The 17500-nt window shown below is 44.8% G+C and overlaps 1 protein-coding gene across 1 annotated transcript in view; it reads right to left on the reverse strand.

Moving 5' to 3' along the window:
- The window catches only part of LOC143281879 (uncharacterized), an 88558-nt gene that overhangs the window by 14787 nt on the left and 56271 nt on the right, over positions 1-17500 (reverse strand). The window contains exons 25-34 of the mRNA XM_076587149.1: positions 14855-14992; positions 12890-12991; positions 11260-11310; positions 10303-10473; positions 8624-8755; positions 6435-6608; positions 4650-4748; positions 3498-3632; positions 1860-2023; positions 386-479 (exon numbers count right to left, since the gene is read on the reverse strand). Coding sequence (XP_076443264.1) covers positions 386-479; positions 1860-2023; positions 3498-3632; positions 4650-4748; positions 6435-6608; positions 8624-8755; positions 10303-10473; positions 11260-11310; positions 12890-12991; positions 14855-14992 — 1260 coding nt within the window. The remainder of the gene's footprint in view (positions 1-385; positions 480-1859; positions 2024-3497; positions 3633-4649; positions 4749-6434; positions 6609-8623; positions 8756-10302; positions 10474-11259; positions 11311-12889; positions 12992-14854; positions 14993-17500) is intronic.

Genomic DNA, 17500 nt, shown 5'->3' on the forward strand with positions numbered 1-17500 from the left:
TCACCTCATCATAGGTGTTAGGAATGTCACTGTTGTACTCACCTCATTGTTAGGTAAGACAGTGTTGTTCTCACCTCATCATAGGTGTTAGGAATGTCACTGTTGTTCTCACCTCATTGTTCGTAAGACACTGTTGTTCTCACCTCATCGTAGGTGTTAGGTATGTCACTGTTGTTCTCACCTCATTGTTAGGTATGTCACTGTTGTTCTCACCTCATCATAGGTGTTAGGTATGTCACTGTTGTTCTCACCTCATCATAGGTGTTAGGTATGTCACTGTTGTTCTCACCTCATTGTTAGGTATGTCACTGTTGTTCTCACCTCATTGTTAGGTATGTCACTGTTGTTCTCACCTCATTGTTAGGTATGTCACTGTTGTTCTCACCTCATCGTAGATGTTGGGCTTGGCAAACAGGTCAATCAGCTTGTCGTTGTACAGCTCCAACATGTACGCAGTCACCTTCATGTCAAACTTGGACCTGTCCACACACGTGGGGAGGGGGTGGGGGGGGGGGGGGGAACACAGGCAGGGAGTCAGCCCACAGACCGTTTCAGTCTCAATGCGTCAAAACATGCAGACTGATCCTTTCAGTCTCAATGCGTCAAAACATGCAGAACTGATCCTTACACACACCACACCTCACCACACCACACCTGTGTCACAGACCCAGGCAAAAAAAAAAGGAGCAGGCGCCTGACCTACACAAGACCTCAACATGCTGCACAGGCCTTAGGGGTTCAGGGGGAGAGAGACTGGGGTTGGGGGGTGGAGTGGGGAAGGGCTTGGGGGGGGGGTGGGGGGGGGGCGGGGTGGTGACGGAATTGCTCAAGTGATCGTCAGATTCAGTACTGCAGCTATCTGTTTATCAAGATATTTATCCTTATACAACTGATGCACTTGCACATACGTATCTTGCTTGCTCATTCATTGTTCTTTTCCAGGATCACAGAAAATATATATTTGTATTTGTATTTATATTTCTTTTTATCACAGCAGATTTCTCTGTGTGAAATTCGGGCTGCTCTCCCCAGGGAGAGCGTGTCGCTACACTACAGCCCCACCTATTTAAAAATGTTTTTTTCCTGCGTGCAGTTTTTTTATTTGTTTTTCCTATTGAGGTGGATTTTTCTACAGAATTTTGCCAGGAACAACCCTTTTGTTGCCGTGGGTTCTTTTACGTGCGCTAAGTGCATGCTGCATACGGGACCTCGGTTCATCATCTCATCCGAATGACTAGCGTCCAGACCACCACTGTAGGTGTAGTGGAGGGGGAGAAAATAGTGGCGGCTGAGCCATGATTCGAACCAGTGCGCTCAGATTCTCTCGCTTCCTAGGCGGACGCGTTACCTCTAGGCCATCACTCCACACTTTATCAATGCATGATAAAATTTACACTAAACGATATCGAGATACTCTGGACAGGTGACTTTGTGTTGCCTCATGCACACATTTTGTTCATGTATGCTGGTGAAAAAAAAATTCTTAGTGAAATAATTCCTTAGACCTACAGTCCATCACTGTTGCTATCAGTCCCATTAGGTGGACTTCAGAACCACTGATGTATCTCCTCTCTCTCTCTCTCCCCCTCAGAATATTGATTCAATTATCTTTAAACTGTGCCTTCCAATGCTTCCACTCTTTTACTCTCAATTTATGCACATGCCTATTTATCTCTTATCTATCTTTCAATATCCATATTTGTGTCTCTTTCATTCTTCTTCTATTCACAGAATAAACTGATTCATTATTACCACTATTTTGAGGAGAGAAAAACATACACAAAATGTGAAGACTATAATTTCTAAAAATTCCAAAACTAATCAAGCAACATGACCAATCTGTCTCCAGTGCACCGTACTTGTTCTCTTGGCCCAGTTCAAAGATGCGCTCAAAGGCTCGGGGTGCGATTCCAGGGAAGCGCTGGTCACGGTCGCCGATCATGGTGAAGGTTTTGCCAGAACCCGTCTGACCGTAGGCAAAGATGCAGACATTGTAACCGTCCACTGCAGACTGGATCAAATTCTGGACAGACAGGAAAGATAGAAGATTGTATTATATTTCTCTTTTTGTCACAACAGATTTCTCTCCCTGAGGAGAGCAGCCCGAATTTCACACAGAGAAATCTGTTGTGATAAAAAGAAATACAAATGCAAATACAAACAAAAACAAATACTTGCTTCACTCCGGAGAGCACATTTCTCAAGTCTGTCATTCAGCCAGGAAGGAGAGACAGCACACACCCTGGACTGGACCACACAGTACATGCATGCCTAGCCTAACATCTCACCACCACGAACAGATGATGTAACAAGGCCTTCAAGACTCACTTGTGATACACTAAAAAAATAAATAAATAAAAAATCCAAGCTTTTTATGCATTGAGTATAATTTCAAAATGTAATGTTTGAGATGAGAAAGATCAGTTTAAAGCAAATTAAGTCCCCTAGCATTAATTACAGAGTAATTTCCCTTCTTTACTATCTGCACCAAAACATTTGCAAAATAAATAAAACTTCCATGCTTAGCAAAAGAATTTCCTGTTTGAACAAAAAATGATAATAATGACTGCTCTTGTTGTTGTGTCAGAATATCAGATCAAAGTGCCAAGTTTAGAGAATACAAAAAATATTTACACAAGTGAGTCAAAAATCCGGAACAAACTGAACTTTGTTGACTTTTCGGAAGCACACTTTATTCTTACAGATGTGATGTTGTGCAGGTGTGTACATGTATTTGGGGTTCACTCTCCATCTAGTCGAGGACTTATACTGTGTTTATTCTGTCCAAGTTACATCTTCCCATCTGCCGTCAGGTTTATCCACCTGTGAAAAAAAACAACGGCACCCCTGTTTTGGTGTTCTTTCTTTTAAAAACATTATCCAGGGCTGTAACATGCTAAACAATTATCAATTTTTCCAGGTTTTTTTTTCCCAGTTAACAACATGGGCTATTCCTGAACAGCAGGCAAGCATGTTTGACGTTACAATCATGTTTGACATTATCGTTCATGTTTGACACCATCACATGTGACATTATCAATCATGTTCAACACAATCAAATTGGACATTATCCAGTATGTTTGTTTTTTTTGTTTTGTTTTTTTAATTTACATTTATTTGCTTATTTATCATCATTGTTGTCTTTTATATTTGTTTATTTATTTATTTGTCTGTTTATTTATTTATTTATTTTATTTCCATTATTATTATTATTATCATTATTTATTCATTTGGTTTTTTTTTTTGGGGGGGGGGGTTTAATGTATTAATTAATTTATTTATTTATTTATTTTATTTATTTATTTTTTCTCTCTCAAGGCCTGACAAAGCGCGTTGGGTTACGCTCCTGGTCAGGCATCTGCTTGGCAGATGAGGTGTAGTATATATGGATTTGTCCAAACGCAGTGACGCCTTCTTGAGCTACTGAAACTGAAACTGAAACCATCATGTTTGACATTATGGTCACCACTGCCTGCAGGGCTGTGCTCAGCACTCACGTTGGTGTCCTCAAACACTCTCTCCTGAGTGGAGTCTTCCATGAACACCTGGTCGTACTGGAACTCCTTCAGACCGCGCTGCGAAGTCACCTGCAGGGAATACTCGTCCGGAGACTTCACCACCGAGGTGTTGCCCTGACAACCACACACACACAGCACTGCAGTGAGGGAACAAGTCATGTTGCCCTGACAACCACACATACACAGACACAGACACACACACACACATACACACAGACACAGCACTGCAGTGAGCGAACAAGTCATATTGCCCTGACAATCACACACACACACACACACACACACACACACACATGCAGTGGGGTTCTGATGTTCTCTGTGATCAATGAGATCATAAGCAAAACAAACACAACCAACAAATAACCAAACAGTCAAAGCCCTCAAAAAGGCACGCAAAAGAAAAAAAGAAAAGAAAAGAAAAGTGAAATAATACACAGCTACTGGCCTGAAACAAGACCAGAGTGGTGGTTCTTCCCTGCCGTCCTTCATACCACATGCCATACTAGCCCCTCTGACACGCTGACATATTCTATTGGGCAATATTAACATTTTTACCCGTTCACTCTTTGATGCTGAAGTCAGAAATAAAATCTACCCAAATGGGTATACCTGTTTCAATCGCAAACCTTTGTGTCGTCGTGCACTTTCGTTTTCAGCCTTGCGCGAAGGACACCACACTTCATTCTGTTACAGTTTCGAAGTGGACAAGTTCATTTTAAAATCCTCTTCTATAGTCGACAAACTTATATATATATAATTAACATTTTTACCCGTTTTGGAGATTTTCACATATGTTTTGTACTGCCGACGGGTGAAAATGTTAATTATAAAATAATATAAGAATGTGGAACCAGAGATGGTGGACACGTTCGTCAGAAACAGGTATACCCATTTGGGTAGATTTTATTTCTGACTTCAACATCGAAGAGTGGATGGGTAAAAATGTTAATATAGCCTTCTATTGTCCCCGAGGACAAGGGGGCTAATAATTTCATTCAACAATGAAATAATATCAGCAGAGCATCAAACTCTTAGACATTACGTAAGTTGGCGTGCCCACTCGGGAAAGCTCAACACACAGAGATATAACGGGCAGGACAGGAAGTAAGTAAAACACAGCTGCAGTCTCACCCTTTCTGTTTCCGTGCTGCTTAGGGGTCGAGCCCTGGCGTACACCCTGATCTTCCCCTTCATGTCCTCAACCATGTTGTAATACTTCTTGCGTAACACCTGTCGCGCGGCAGATTGACAGGAATGAAGGAAAAGCACACCTTGAGTTTTTGTATTGCAGTGTTCAGACAAAAGTGCTATTGTTGGGGGTGGGGTGGGGTGGGGGGGCGGGGACCCCCATGATTTCAGGTGATTTATAAACGAAAATGTAGAAAATATCTGTCTGGACAACAGACAGAAGAAGAATACATTTCTGGAACTATAAGTGTATTTTTGGATTAAAAAAAAAACAAACAGAAAAAAAACATTAAAAAAAAACAGAAAAAAAGTTTTGTTCTTTTTATCTATTTATTTTCAAAGTCAGGAAGCAAAATATTATACTGCATTGATGCAGGCCTGGTATATCTTTCTGATGTCTGATGAATGGACATTTTCTGGCTGGACTTCTGTTTGGGGTTTGTGATGATATGTCAGTGACTGACCAAGTGTGTTTGTGAAAATGTTTGAAGCATAACTGCATTAAGTCTTATTAAAAAAAAAAAAAAACATTAAAAAAAAAAGAAAAAAAAGTTTTGGTTAGCAGGCAGTTTCCATGAACAAGACACACATACATGTGTGAATAATAAAGCATATCTGTACATCCTCTGTGTTGAAAAATAAACTTGCTTCCCCCTGTACTGGAAGTCTCCTGATAAACCTGCTGTCAGTGTTTGATTGTGCCTGTGTTATCAGGACACCACAAACAGTTGACACTGCTTCACTGGCACAGTATCTAAATGTTAATACACACATTTTGATAAATAGTAAAGAGTGGTAACTCTCTCCATTCACAAGGTACACAACTTTGTCAGTACTGCTTACGCTACCAATTCAGCTAGCACACAGGAAAATAAAAGGTACACTGGAACAAACCCAGACACTTCCTCAAAAAAGGAAGCGCCGGGCCTGTCCTTATACCGATCATCTGACATGTGGACACAGCAGCAAAGACAGAAGAAATGTGCAAACAAAAATACGCTTTTATTCAAGACTGGCATTGCCTCTTTAATCCTGTACAAGCCACACAGAACACATGGACAATACAGAACAATTTGATATCCTATCTCTCTGCCTGCCTGCACATACACACACACAAACAAAAAGTTTAAGAGTGCAGACACAAAAACGTTCATGCATGCATATCTACATGTACTGTTTCATGTGAAGCTCTTAGAGCCCATTACATGGGGAGTTTTGTACCACATAAGGACTGTCTATTGTTATTATCATTATCATTATCATCATCATAACCATCATAATAACTATTATTATCATTACTTGTGCATAAACACACACACATAAACACACACATTCCTTTAATGTACTTTCAATCACCGATATGTGTGACGGGACATTAAACAAAATTCCTCCTTTAATGTACTTCAGAATTGTGTTAATGGTTTCTGATTATTATTTTCATTATTGAATTGTTACTGTTAAAATTTTAATGTTATTGCAAGTTAGGTATGCATTTTTTTTTTTTTTTTTTTTTTTGGTTGTTGTAAATTTCTACCTTTTCTGTTTTCCTCTTCCTGCCCCCCCCCCCCCCCCCCTCCTCCATCCCCTGTTTTTTGGGTGTTTTTTGTTGTTGTTGTTGTTTTTAATTGTCTCATATCACTGATAGTGAAAAGACGCTAAACTAAAGAACGAACACACACACACAATCCTCCCCCCCCCCCCCCAGGACCCCACCCCCCCTCTCCTCACCCTCTCACTGTTGAAGTTTTCAGTCAGCACTTTGTTTTCCTCGGCCAGTTTTTTGTTCTCCACCTCCAGACCCTTCACTTTACCGGCGGCAGCCACCCCTTCCTTGGCAGCCACACCCAGGGTGGCCAGTTCTGCCTTCAGCTTGGCGATCTCCGCGTCCTTCTCCTTCACGTCCTGTTGTTCACACAGTTTATATTGCTTGACTCACTCTGCTCCAGGTACAAGTTAACTTTTACCATGATCACTTGACCTTGTGTGACCAGGTACAAGTATTCTTGTATCAACACACTATTCTAATTTCATTTATTCTTGTTTGTTACAGCTAGCATTCTAAGCATGAAAACTTGTTTGACCGATTTAATCAACTTCTTCTTCTTCTTCTTCTGCGTTCACTCGTATGCACACGAGTGGGCTTTTACGTGTATGACCGTTTTTACCCCACCATGTAGGCAGCCATACTCTGTTTTCGGGGGTGTGCATGCTGGGTATGTTCTTGTTTCCATAACCCACCGAACGCTGACATGGATTACAGGATCTTTAACGCGCGTATTTGATCTTCTGCTTGCATTTACACACGAAGGGGGTTCAGGCACTAGCAGGTCTGCACATATGTTGACCTGGGAGATCATAAAAATCCCCACCCTTTACCCACCAGGCGCCGTCACCATGATTCGAACCCGGGACCCTCAGATTGAAAGTACAACGCTTTAACCACTCGGCTATTGCGCCCGTCGAGTTGTATGATCAACTGTTTCTCCATTGCAATGGGAATTCATTTACAGCTTAGTCTTTTGTGAAAGACTATGACTCTTAAACTGGGAGGGAAGTTTGCAATGGCTCTTAGTGCTGCAGCCTTGGGGGCTAGTTGGCCTTTCGGAACCATCCCAACGCCGACTGTCCTACAACCCTCTTGGCCGAGAGAGTGTGGATGTAACTTGAGCAAGACACTCTCCACTATAAACAAATTATGGCCCAGATAGTTGGGACAGCAGTTCTCCGCTGCTGTTCTGGTGGTCATAGTCGGACACGACTATCATACATATATTTCATGTGCAATTCTTTGATTATTTTTTTGTGGAATTCTTTCATACGACCTTGCTGCTTTCATATATCTTCAACTTAGATCTTTTTAACATGTCTTATTGCACTGTGCTCATCTTGACACATCTTCCTGTAGTGTGCTTTGAGCCTTCTGGTTGTTACGGAAAAGTGTAATATGAATAAAGTCAAAGGACAGGCCCCCATATAACAGCATCATCACCCCTTCCCCCCATCATCATGCATCATGAACCAAATATGCAAAATAAAGTGTCCCAAATCATGGAGCACAGAAAATAATAAAAGTACTGTGGAAAAAAAAAAATACTGGCAAAGATTCTGTAATTCACACACTATTCCTCACAAATTGTTGTTTGTTCATGAAAAAAAGCACTCTCCTCCCAAAAAAAACAACAAAAAACCAACAACAACATCCCACAAAAAAAGCCAACCCTAAACAAGTTTTCAGTAGCTACTAGCATGCTTGCAACTGTACATACACACGCATACATCCATGGTCATACTTTTGCGTGGACACATGCAAGTACCACCACCCCACATCCACCCCCACACACTCTCACACACCACACACGCTACACACACCACACATGCTACACACACTGCACACACCACACACACTCTCACACACCACACACACTACACACACCACACACACTCTCACACACCACACACACTAATTCATCTAATATTACAGACATGAAAAGACAATAAAGCAAAGTACTTTAAAACTACTTCACACAACGCAAGATGTATGTGTGTGTGTCTAAAAAAATGTGTGTTTTTAAGGAATGTATTTCTTTTTAATCTAACCATTATTTACTTGATATTTTTATTGTTTAGTGGATCATGCTTTTTTTTTTTTTTAAATTCATTCTGTGAACGCACTGGATTGAGCTGCTGTAATGTTTTTTATGTTATGTTTATATCTGGCTTGATGGTGTAAGGCGCTTTGAGCAGCATTAGTACTGGATATCGAGCCATAGAAAAGTTATGAATTATTATTATTATTATGAAAGACAATAAATCAAAGTACTATAAAACTACTTCACACAACACAAAGACAAAAGACAAGAAATCAAAGTATAACAAAACTACTTCACACAACACAAAGACGAAAAGATGACACCAACCTTTCCAAGTGTTTTCAGTTCCTCATCTTTCTGTTTCTGGGCCTCAGTGAGTTTGGCCGCTTTGTTCGATTCAATCTCCAGCCTCTTCTCCAGCTCTTTCAGAATCTTCTCTTGGCGCTTCTGAGCATTCCTCTGAAAAAAAATCAACAGTGGACCGTCATAAGCAAGTAAACTGGCATAATAATTGCATTAAATCCTACAGTATTTGTGTTTGTATATAATTTCTGATTCATCTTTATATGTATATGTGCTTGTACATGACTTCTAATTTATGTTAGTACCCTTAACTCACTCTGGACGAATAGTTCTCTCCCTTGCTTTTCCCGACAGACGACCCATTTGTTAGGGTCAGGAAAAAAATCACAAAAAAATACAAAACATAAAGTAACTGAATGAAACTCACTGTACTTGACCCATTGACCCCTCTCCTCACATCATGTGAATGCCCACCCCCCTCCCACTTCATTGCTCTCAGAAGCTGAGTCACCTTCTTGCTGGTAGCTTTCTTCACTGCAGTTACTTTATTCAATGTCTTCATTATCCTCGTCGATGTCAAAACCTTCAGTTTGAATCATTTTAGTCACTTCAGCAGGAGTAAAAGCCGCTGTCGTGATCTAGTTTCCTCCAAAAATTTCCACATGTATCACCTGTGACGCCATTTTCGATACGTATGCAGATTAGCTTGTCGTGTGGGGTCCTGAACTCTGGCTCGCTGTGGAGTGTGTTGTTACGAAATCTCATGAAGAAACTTTCCGTTCGACCCTTGACACGTTCGCAATGCCCGGTTTAGCTGTGATTGTTATGCTATCCCATGAGGAAAACGTCAAGAACGCTATAGCGTACCATCGTCCAGAGTGAGTTAATGTACTATCCACCACCCCCCTCCCTCCCCAGTACTCCTTGTGACCCTGGTACACAGTGAAATAATGACATATTCTGTTCTATTCTATAAAGTTTAGTGTTGAATTCTCTAAAGAACTCAACAAAAAGTGAAGATAGATGGTCAATTCAACACATAAGAAGAAAAGAAGCCTACTTTGATGATTTCATTTGTGATGGTATACCTTGATGGACACCGTAATTAGATACGCACAGAGACCAAAAGACAAGGTCCCAACTCTCACACCCTCTTCTAAATCTCTTCTCTCTCTCGCTCCATTCCTCTATCTCTCTGTCTGTCTGTGCCTCTGTTTCTTAACATCTCACTGTGTCTGTGCCTCTGTTTCTTAACATCTGTCTGTCTGTCTGTGTCTGTCGGTCGGTCTGTCTGTGCCTCTGTTTCTTAACATCTGTCTGTCTGTCTGTGTCTGTCGGTCTGTCTGTGCCTCTGTTTCTTAACTTCTGTCTGTCTGTCTGTCTCTGCCTGTCTGTCGGTCTGTCTGTCTCTGCCTGTCTGTCGGTCGGTCTGTCTGTGCCTCTGTTTCTTAACATCTGTCTGTCTGTCTGTGTCTGTCGGTCGGTCTGTCTGTGCCTCTGTTTCTTAACCTCTGTCTGTCTGCGTTTCTTCTCTCTCTCTCTCTGAATCTCTCTCTCTCCCTGTCTGTGCTGCTGTCTCTTCCTCTCTCTCTCTCTTCTTCTGCCAGTCTATGTCTCTTGCTCCCTCTCCGCCTCTCCTCATGCCACACCCCCCCACCCCCTCCTCCGACCCCTCCCCTCCCCTTCCTTCCCATCAGCCTTACATCAGGACCAGCACCCTCCACGGCACCGGCCACGGCCACATTGCTATGGCGACGGGCCTCTGTCTCCAGCTGCTTGATGCGGGCGTTCAGTTCACGGATTTCCCGTTTCAGGGGCGCTGTGTCCTCGGCCTCCGCCTTGCCTTTGGCTCCTTTGCTGGGCCCTGGTTTAGCCTGTCAACAGGAGTATTATCATTATCAGCTTCAAAAAAGGTTAAAGGTTCCATAACGTTAACGGCAATTGGGTCAGCAAATTCACACACACACACGCCTGCACACACACACACACACACACACACATACACATGCTCGCACATAAACACACACACACACATGCATGCATGCATGCACGCACACACACACACACACACATTTTCACACACACACACTTTCTCAAACGAACACACACACACACACACACACACATTTTCACACACACACACTTTCTCAAACAAACACACACACACACACACACACACGCATTTACACACACACTCACACACACACACACACACATTTTTTCAAACACACACACACACACAAACACAAACACACACACAACACAAACATACACCACACACACACACACACACACACACACACACACATTTTCAAACACACACACACACACACACACACACACAACAGACACACACACACACACATTTTCAAACACACACACACACACACACACACAACAGACAGACACACACACACAGACACACACACACAACACACACACACTTTTTTCAAACACACACACACACAAACACACACACACACACACAACAGACACACACACACACACACACAACACATACGCACACACACACAAACACACACACAACAGACACACACACACACACACACATACGCACATTTTTTCACACACAAACACACACACAACACACACACAACACACACACACACACACACACACACACACATTTTCACACTTACAGCTGCTGTGGCTGCCACAGTTCCTGCCCCAGCTGCCTGAAGCTGCTTCAGCTGTGTGGGGGAAAAGACAGAAAACACTACACATCAAATCCAACACACAGAAAGAACGTAACCTGAACTCACACCAACCTGAACACACACAATCATGCACAAACATGGCAACTCAAACATGCAAAAAGGACAGAACAATAATAACACATGACCCTCCCTCCCAACGCAGACCACCCCATACACACACACACTCATCCACTCCCTCCCCCCTAAACCCCCCAACACACACACACTCCCCCCCCCCCAAACCCCCCCAACACACACACTCCCCCCACCCTCCTCCCTGACACACACACACTCCCCCCCACACACACACCCCACCGCCTGACACACACACTACTAGCCCCCTCCCAACAGAGACCACCCAATACACACACACACATTCATGCTCCCCCCCCCCCCATACCCCCTCAACACACACACACACACACACACACATACACACACACACACTAGCCCCCTCCCAATGCATACCACCCCATACAGACACACAAACACACTTCACTCCCACTCCCCCATCCCCCCAACACACACACACACTAGCGCCCTCCCAACACATACCAACACACACACACAAGCCCTCCCAACGCAACCCCCCCCCCCCCCCCCAAACACACACACACACACGCTCCCCCGCCCCCCATCCCCCCAACACACACACACACTAGCGCCCTCCCAACACATACCAACACACACACACACACACACACGCCCTCCCAATACAAACACGCCCCCCAACACACACACACACACACACACACTAGCCCCCTCCTAACGCATACTACACACACACACACATACACAAACACACACTAGCCCCCACCTAACGCATACCACACACACACACACACAAAAATACACACACACACACATGCTTCCCACCCCACATCCCCCTCTACACTCACACACACTAGCCCCTTCCTAACGCATACCACACACACACACACACACAAATTCAAATAACACAGGACATATTCCCAGTCAGGTGATGCTAACAGATGATGAATATATACAAACAAAATTGGGAAAATTTGTTTATGAATGCTGGTGCAATTTACTGCATTAACTGATTGATTAATTGTGTGTTTTTCATTCGTTCATTCATTTACCATTGCACTTGAGTCTTATAAACCTTACGGTTTCATGACAATAAATCTATTCTATTCTATTCACACACACACACTAGCCCCCTCCCAATGCATACCACACACACACACACACACACACACACACACAAACATGCCCCCTCCCAACACACACACAAACACACACACGCCCCCTCCCAACACACACACACACACACACACACACACACTAGCCCCCTCCCAACACCCACACACACACACACGCCCCCTCCCAACACACACACACACACACACGCCCCCTCCCAACACACACACACACACACACGCCCCCTCCCAACACACACACACACACACACACACACGCCCCCTCCCAACACACACACACACGCCCCCTCCCAACACACACACACACACACGCCCCCTCCCAACACACACACACACACACACACACTCAAGAAAGAAGAGACAGCCATCCCACCAAACCAGAGCCATACCCTGGTTTCCAGAGCGGCCCTCTGCTGTTCCTTTCTGTCCACCTGCTTGGTCAGCTCCTTGACCGCCTTCTCCTTCTCCGCCCTGGCCGACTTCACCCGCCCCTGAAATCACATCACCCTTTAGCCCCCCGAAGACATGGTATGGCTGCCCAATAAGGCAGGGTGGAATCATGAGAGTGCATGCATGCAGGGAGTTGCAGACCACGATATAAACAAGTTGATGCCTTTGACAAAATTTGTTGAGGTTCAGATCTAAACTTTTGTTGAGAAAACAAGAAATATAATAGTATTTCTTTTAAGATTTTGTGCTACACAACTACAATGAATACTGCTGCAGTTGGTATCACTGCAGCTGCTGACAAATAATAAAACAAACAAAAATGTCCTTTCCCTGATGGACAGTATATGGGGGACTCAAAGAGCGGCATGGGCGTGACGGGCATGTGGAGTGATGGCCTAGAGGTAACGCATCCGCCTAGGAAGAGAGAGAATCTCAGCGTGCTGGTTCGAATCACGGCTCAGCCACCGATATTTTCTCCCCCTCCAATAAGACCTTGAGTGGTGGTCTGGACGCTAGTCATTCGGATGAGACGATAAACCGAGGTCCCGTGTGCAACATGTACTCAGCGCACATAAAAGAACCCACGGCAACAAAATGGTTGTTCCTTGCAAAATTCAGTAGAAAAATCCACTTCAATAGGAAAAACAAATAAAACTGCACAAAGGAAAAAATACACAAAAAGAAAGGGTGGCGCTGTAGTGTAGCGACACGCTCTCCCTGGGGAGAGCAGCCCCAATTTCACAAAGCGAAATCTGTTGTGATGAAAAGAAACAGAAATACAAATACTTCCAGTGAAACGTTGCTGTTTATGGGTGGGGGTGGGGGGGGAATTACCACCTCCAGAAACTACACAATACAACACAGTACAATACAGTGTGGTTCATCTGCCGGGATCGACAAGGACCATCTAGTCATCCTGGGGGTGGGTGGGTTGGGCTCTGTGGGTGCGCAGATGACTGGTCAGGCCAATCCGTGCCCAGAAGGTTCTGACGCAGTGTGGACAGGGGATGGTGGCGGCTGTCGGGGACTTGCTGGCCCTGCTTTTCCTGGCCTGTCTGCGTTGCTCTGCTGCAGCGATTCTGTTGGCCTCACAGGATTTGACGCCTATGTGGACAGCTGAACGCCACTTTGGTCTGTTCATTGTATTCAGCTCCCATGTGTCGTGGCTGATGTTGAAGGCCTTCAGAGAAGCTTTCAGAGTGTCTTTGAAGCGCTTCTTTTGGCCTCCATGGGAGCGCTTGCCATGTTGGAGTTCGCCGTACAGCAGTTTCTTGGGGAGCCGGTGGTCTGGCATGCGAACTACATGGCCTGCATCAAGATGGTGTAGATGCTGGGCAAGTTTGCACGAGTGAGCACCTCTGTGTCAGGGATCTTCTCTTGCCACTTTATGCCGAGAAGTTTTCTGAGGCTGGTGGTGTGGAAGTGGTTCAGCTTTTTGGCGTGGCATTTGTAGACCGTCCATCATTCACATCCATAGAGCAGTGTGGTGAGAACTATGGCCTTGTATACTTTGAGCTTCGTCTCCAGGGTGATGCCTCTCCTGTTCCAAACGTTCTTATGGAGTCTGCCGAAGGCAGTGCTGGCTTTGGCGAGTCTGGCATTCACCTCATCATCGATGACAACTGTGCGAGAGAGTGTATTGCCCAGGTATGTGAACTTGTCCACCGCGTTCAGTCATTGCCCACTGATGAAGATGTTTGGTTCAATGTAAGGCTTTCCTGGAGCTGGCTGGTGCATCACCTCAGTCTTCTTTGTGCTGATTGTGAGGCCAAAGTTGTCACAGGCAGCAGAGAAGAAATACAGTACAATACGAGACACACACACACAGACAGTCAGACAAGGGGTTGCAGGGGAGGGGGTTGGTGCGGGGGGGAGGGGTACGGGGGGCGGGGGGGAGTTAATACCTCCAGCTCCCTGTTGGCGGCTCGCTGGGCCCCCAGCGCCTTGTTGGCCACATCCAGCTGGGCCTTGACCTCCAACATGGCCGCCCCGTGGCCAGCCACTGTGGCCTTCATCTCTGCCTTCTCCTTCTCCAACACTGCCTGCACACACACACACACACACACACACACACAGACACACACACACACACACACAGACACTCACAAAAACACACACACACACACACACAGACTCACAAACACACACACACACACACACACACACACACGCATGCACGCACGCACGCACGCACACACACACACACAGACCCACAAACACACACACACACAGACACTCACAAACACACACACACACACACACACACACACAATCACTGTCATTGTACTTTCTGGTTCCATGACATTTCAGCGCCAACATTTCAGCGCCAACATTTCAGCGCCAACATTTCAGCGCCGTACATTTGAGCGCCGTACATTTTAGCGCCGTACATTTCAGCGCCGTGCATTTCAGCGCCGTACATTTCAGCGCCAAAGCATGAGAGAGAGAGGGGGGGGGGGGGAACTAGCTAAATACATAAACACACACACACACACGCACACATACACACACACACACACACACAGGAATATAACCAACACTCACTTCGTCTTTCTTGAGTTCTTTCTGTTAATTGAACTTTGAGTTCTTTTTTAATTGAACTTTAAAGATAAAATCACATGAAAAATTAAAATCACATTTTTTAATTGAACTTTAAAGATAAAATCACATGAAAAATTAAAATCACTGAATATCACTGAATATGCATCGTTTGGTGCCTCTCCTAAAACATGAATGCAAAAGCAATGCCCTCCATCATGTCCATGAGAGAACGATCCCCTGCGTTGTACTGCAAGATGATGGTTTTGACACGTTTTTGTAGGTCTTTGTACTTTCGGCGCTTCGGGGCAGGTGCCTGACCTCCCATAAGACGCATGACGTCAGCTTGAATCATGGCTTGCTCTTTTTTGAGGACTGCAATGAGCTTCCACAAATCTGGGGAGTACGCATCCGCTGAAATGTACGATTTGTAACACAACTCTCTCTCTCTCTCTCTCTCTCTCTCTCTCTCTCATACCGTTTGGCGCTGAAATGTACTCACAACTCTCTCTCTCTCTCTCTCTCTCTCTCTCTCTCTCTCATACCGTTTGGCGCTGAAATGTACGGCGCTGAATTGTGCGGCGCTGAACTGTACGGCGCTGAAATGTATGGCGCTGAAATGTACGGTGCTGAAATGTTGGCGCTGAAATGTTGGCGCTGAAATGTTGGCGCTGAAATGACGTGTTACCGTACTTTCTGTGGCCTCTCACGCTCTGCAATCATGGTGACCTCAGTTTCTTATCCCCCTCCTCCACTTACGTGCTTGGTGTGAGTCCTGTCAAGGTCTACAGCATTGAAAGATTCATGGGAGATTGTCACTGAAGGGATATGATGGCAGTCTCAACTATTGCGGGAGGGCACTCACTCGGTCTGGGTCCGCGACAATGCGATTATTGTCATCAGTAGGGGGCTTAGTAGGTCATGTCATATGAACGTTAAATCAGAACAGGCACTGCTGAACATCACCAAAGCGACTCAGCAACAGAGCAGTGTATCCTCTGGTGAGTGGCCTCCTGGCGACCTAACACTGATAGTTCCCCTGTAGACTGTCAACACTGGGACTGTGACAGAAGAACCCAGGTGTGGCTGTGCGTGGGAGACTTGGGATGACTGGCATGGAAGTAACATCACTGAAATGGTGCGTGATGGAGCAGCAAATAATAATGATAACAATAATAAAATAAAATGAATAAATAAACGAAACAGTCAGTCACTGCTATCTTCTGTTTAATGTGGGCTTTGTTGCTGCCCCATCATCCATGCCATTTCAGTGGCATTGCTCCCACAGTGCTCAACCAGAGTCCCCCATACTCAGCCACACCCCATGTTCTCCATCACCGTCTCAGTGCCAGCATTCCACAAGGACCTGTTAGAGTCAGGTCGTCAGGAGGCCACACATCAGAGGAGACCCTGCACTGCTGCTGAGTCCCTCTAATGGTGTTCAGCAGTGGTTGTTTTGATTCAACACAGAAGATGACCACTTATTCAACTCCCTACTGCTGATGATAATCGCTAAGCTGTGATGCCAGAGTCCGTGAGTCTCCCCCTAAGATGTGCTTCCACATCCCACGAACAACGGTCCCCTGTGAATCTGCCGACACACGCTGGGGAAGTGGAAAGGAAACTGAAACTGAGGTCACCATCAGAGCAAGGCATCAAAGGCCATGGTAAATGATGAAGAGGATGTTGTCAACGTCGATACAAAACAGAATACATCATTATTACAAAGGGTACCACTGTCACAAGGAATACTGGGGTCCACTCAGGCAAAGCACAATGTAACAAGACTCTGCTTGCTCTCAAAATATATCCTTGCATCAACCAGGCAGAGGAAAAACACACTTGTAAAATGGATAATCATGTCTTCTCATCTGAGCCCATAGAACACTCAACTCTGGGAAGTAGCTGGCCAGGGGCCACAATATCCCACTTCTGGTGGAGCTTAAAATCTAGCTGTCATAGCAAAGTGGTGAAACCATTGCTGAATGATACCTGGGAGAATGCATCCACAC

This window comes from Babylonia areolata, chromosome 5, assembly GCF_041734735.1.
Source record: "Babylonia areolata isolate BAREFJ2019XMU chromosome 5, ASM4173473v1, whole genome shotgun sequence".
Taxonomy (NCBI): Eukaryota; Metazoa; Mollusca; class Gastropoda; order Neogastropoda; family Buccinidae; genus Babylonia; species Babylonia areolata.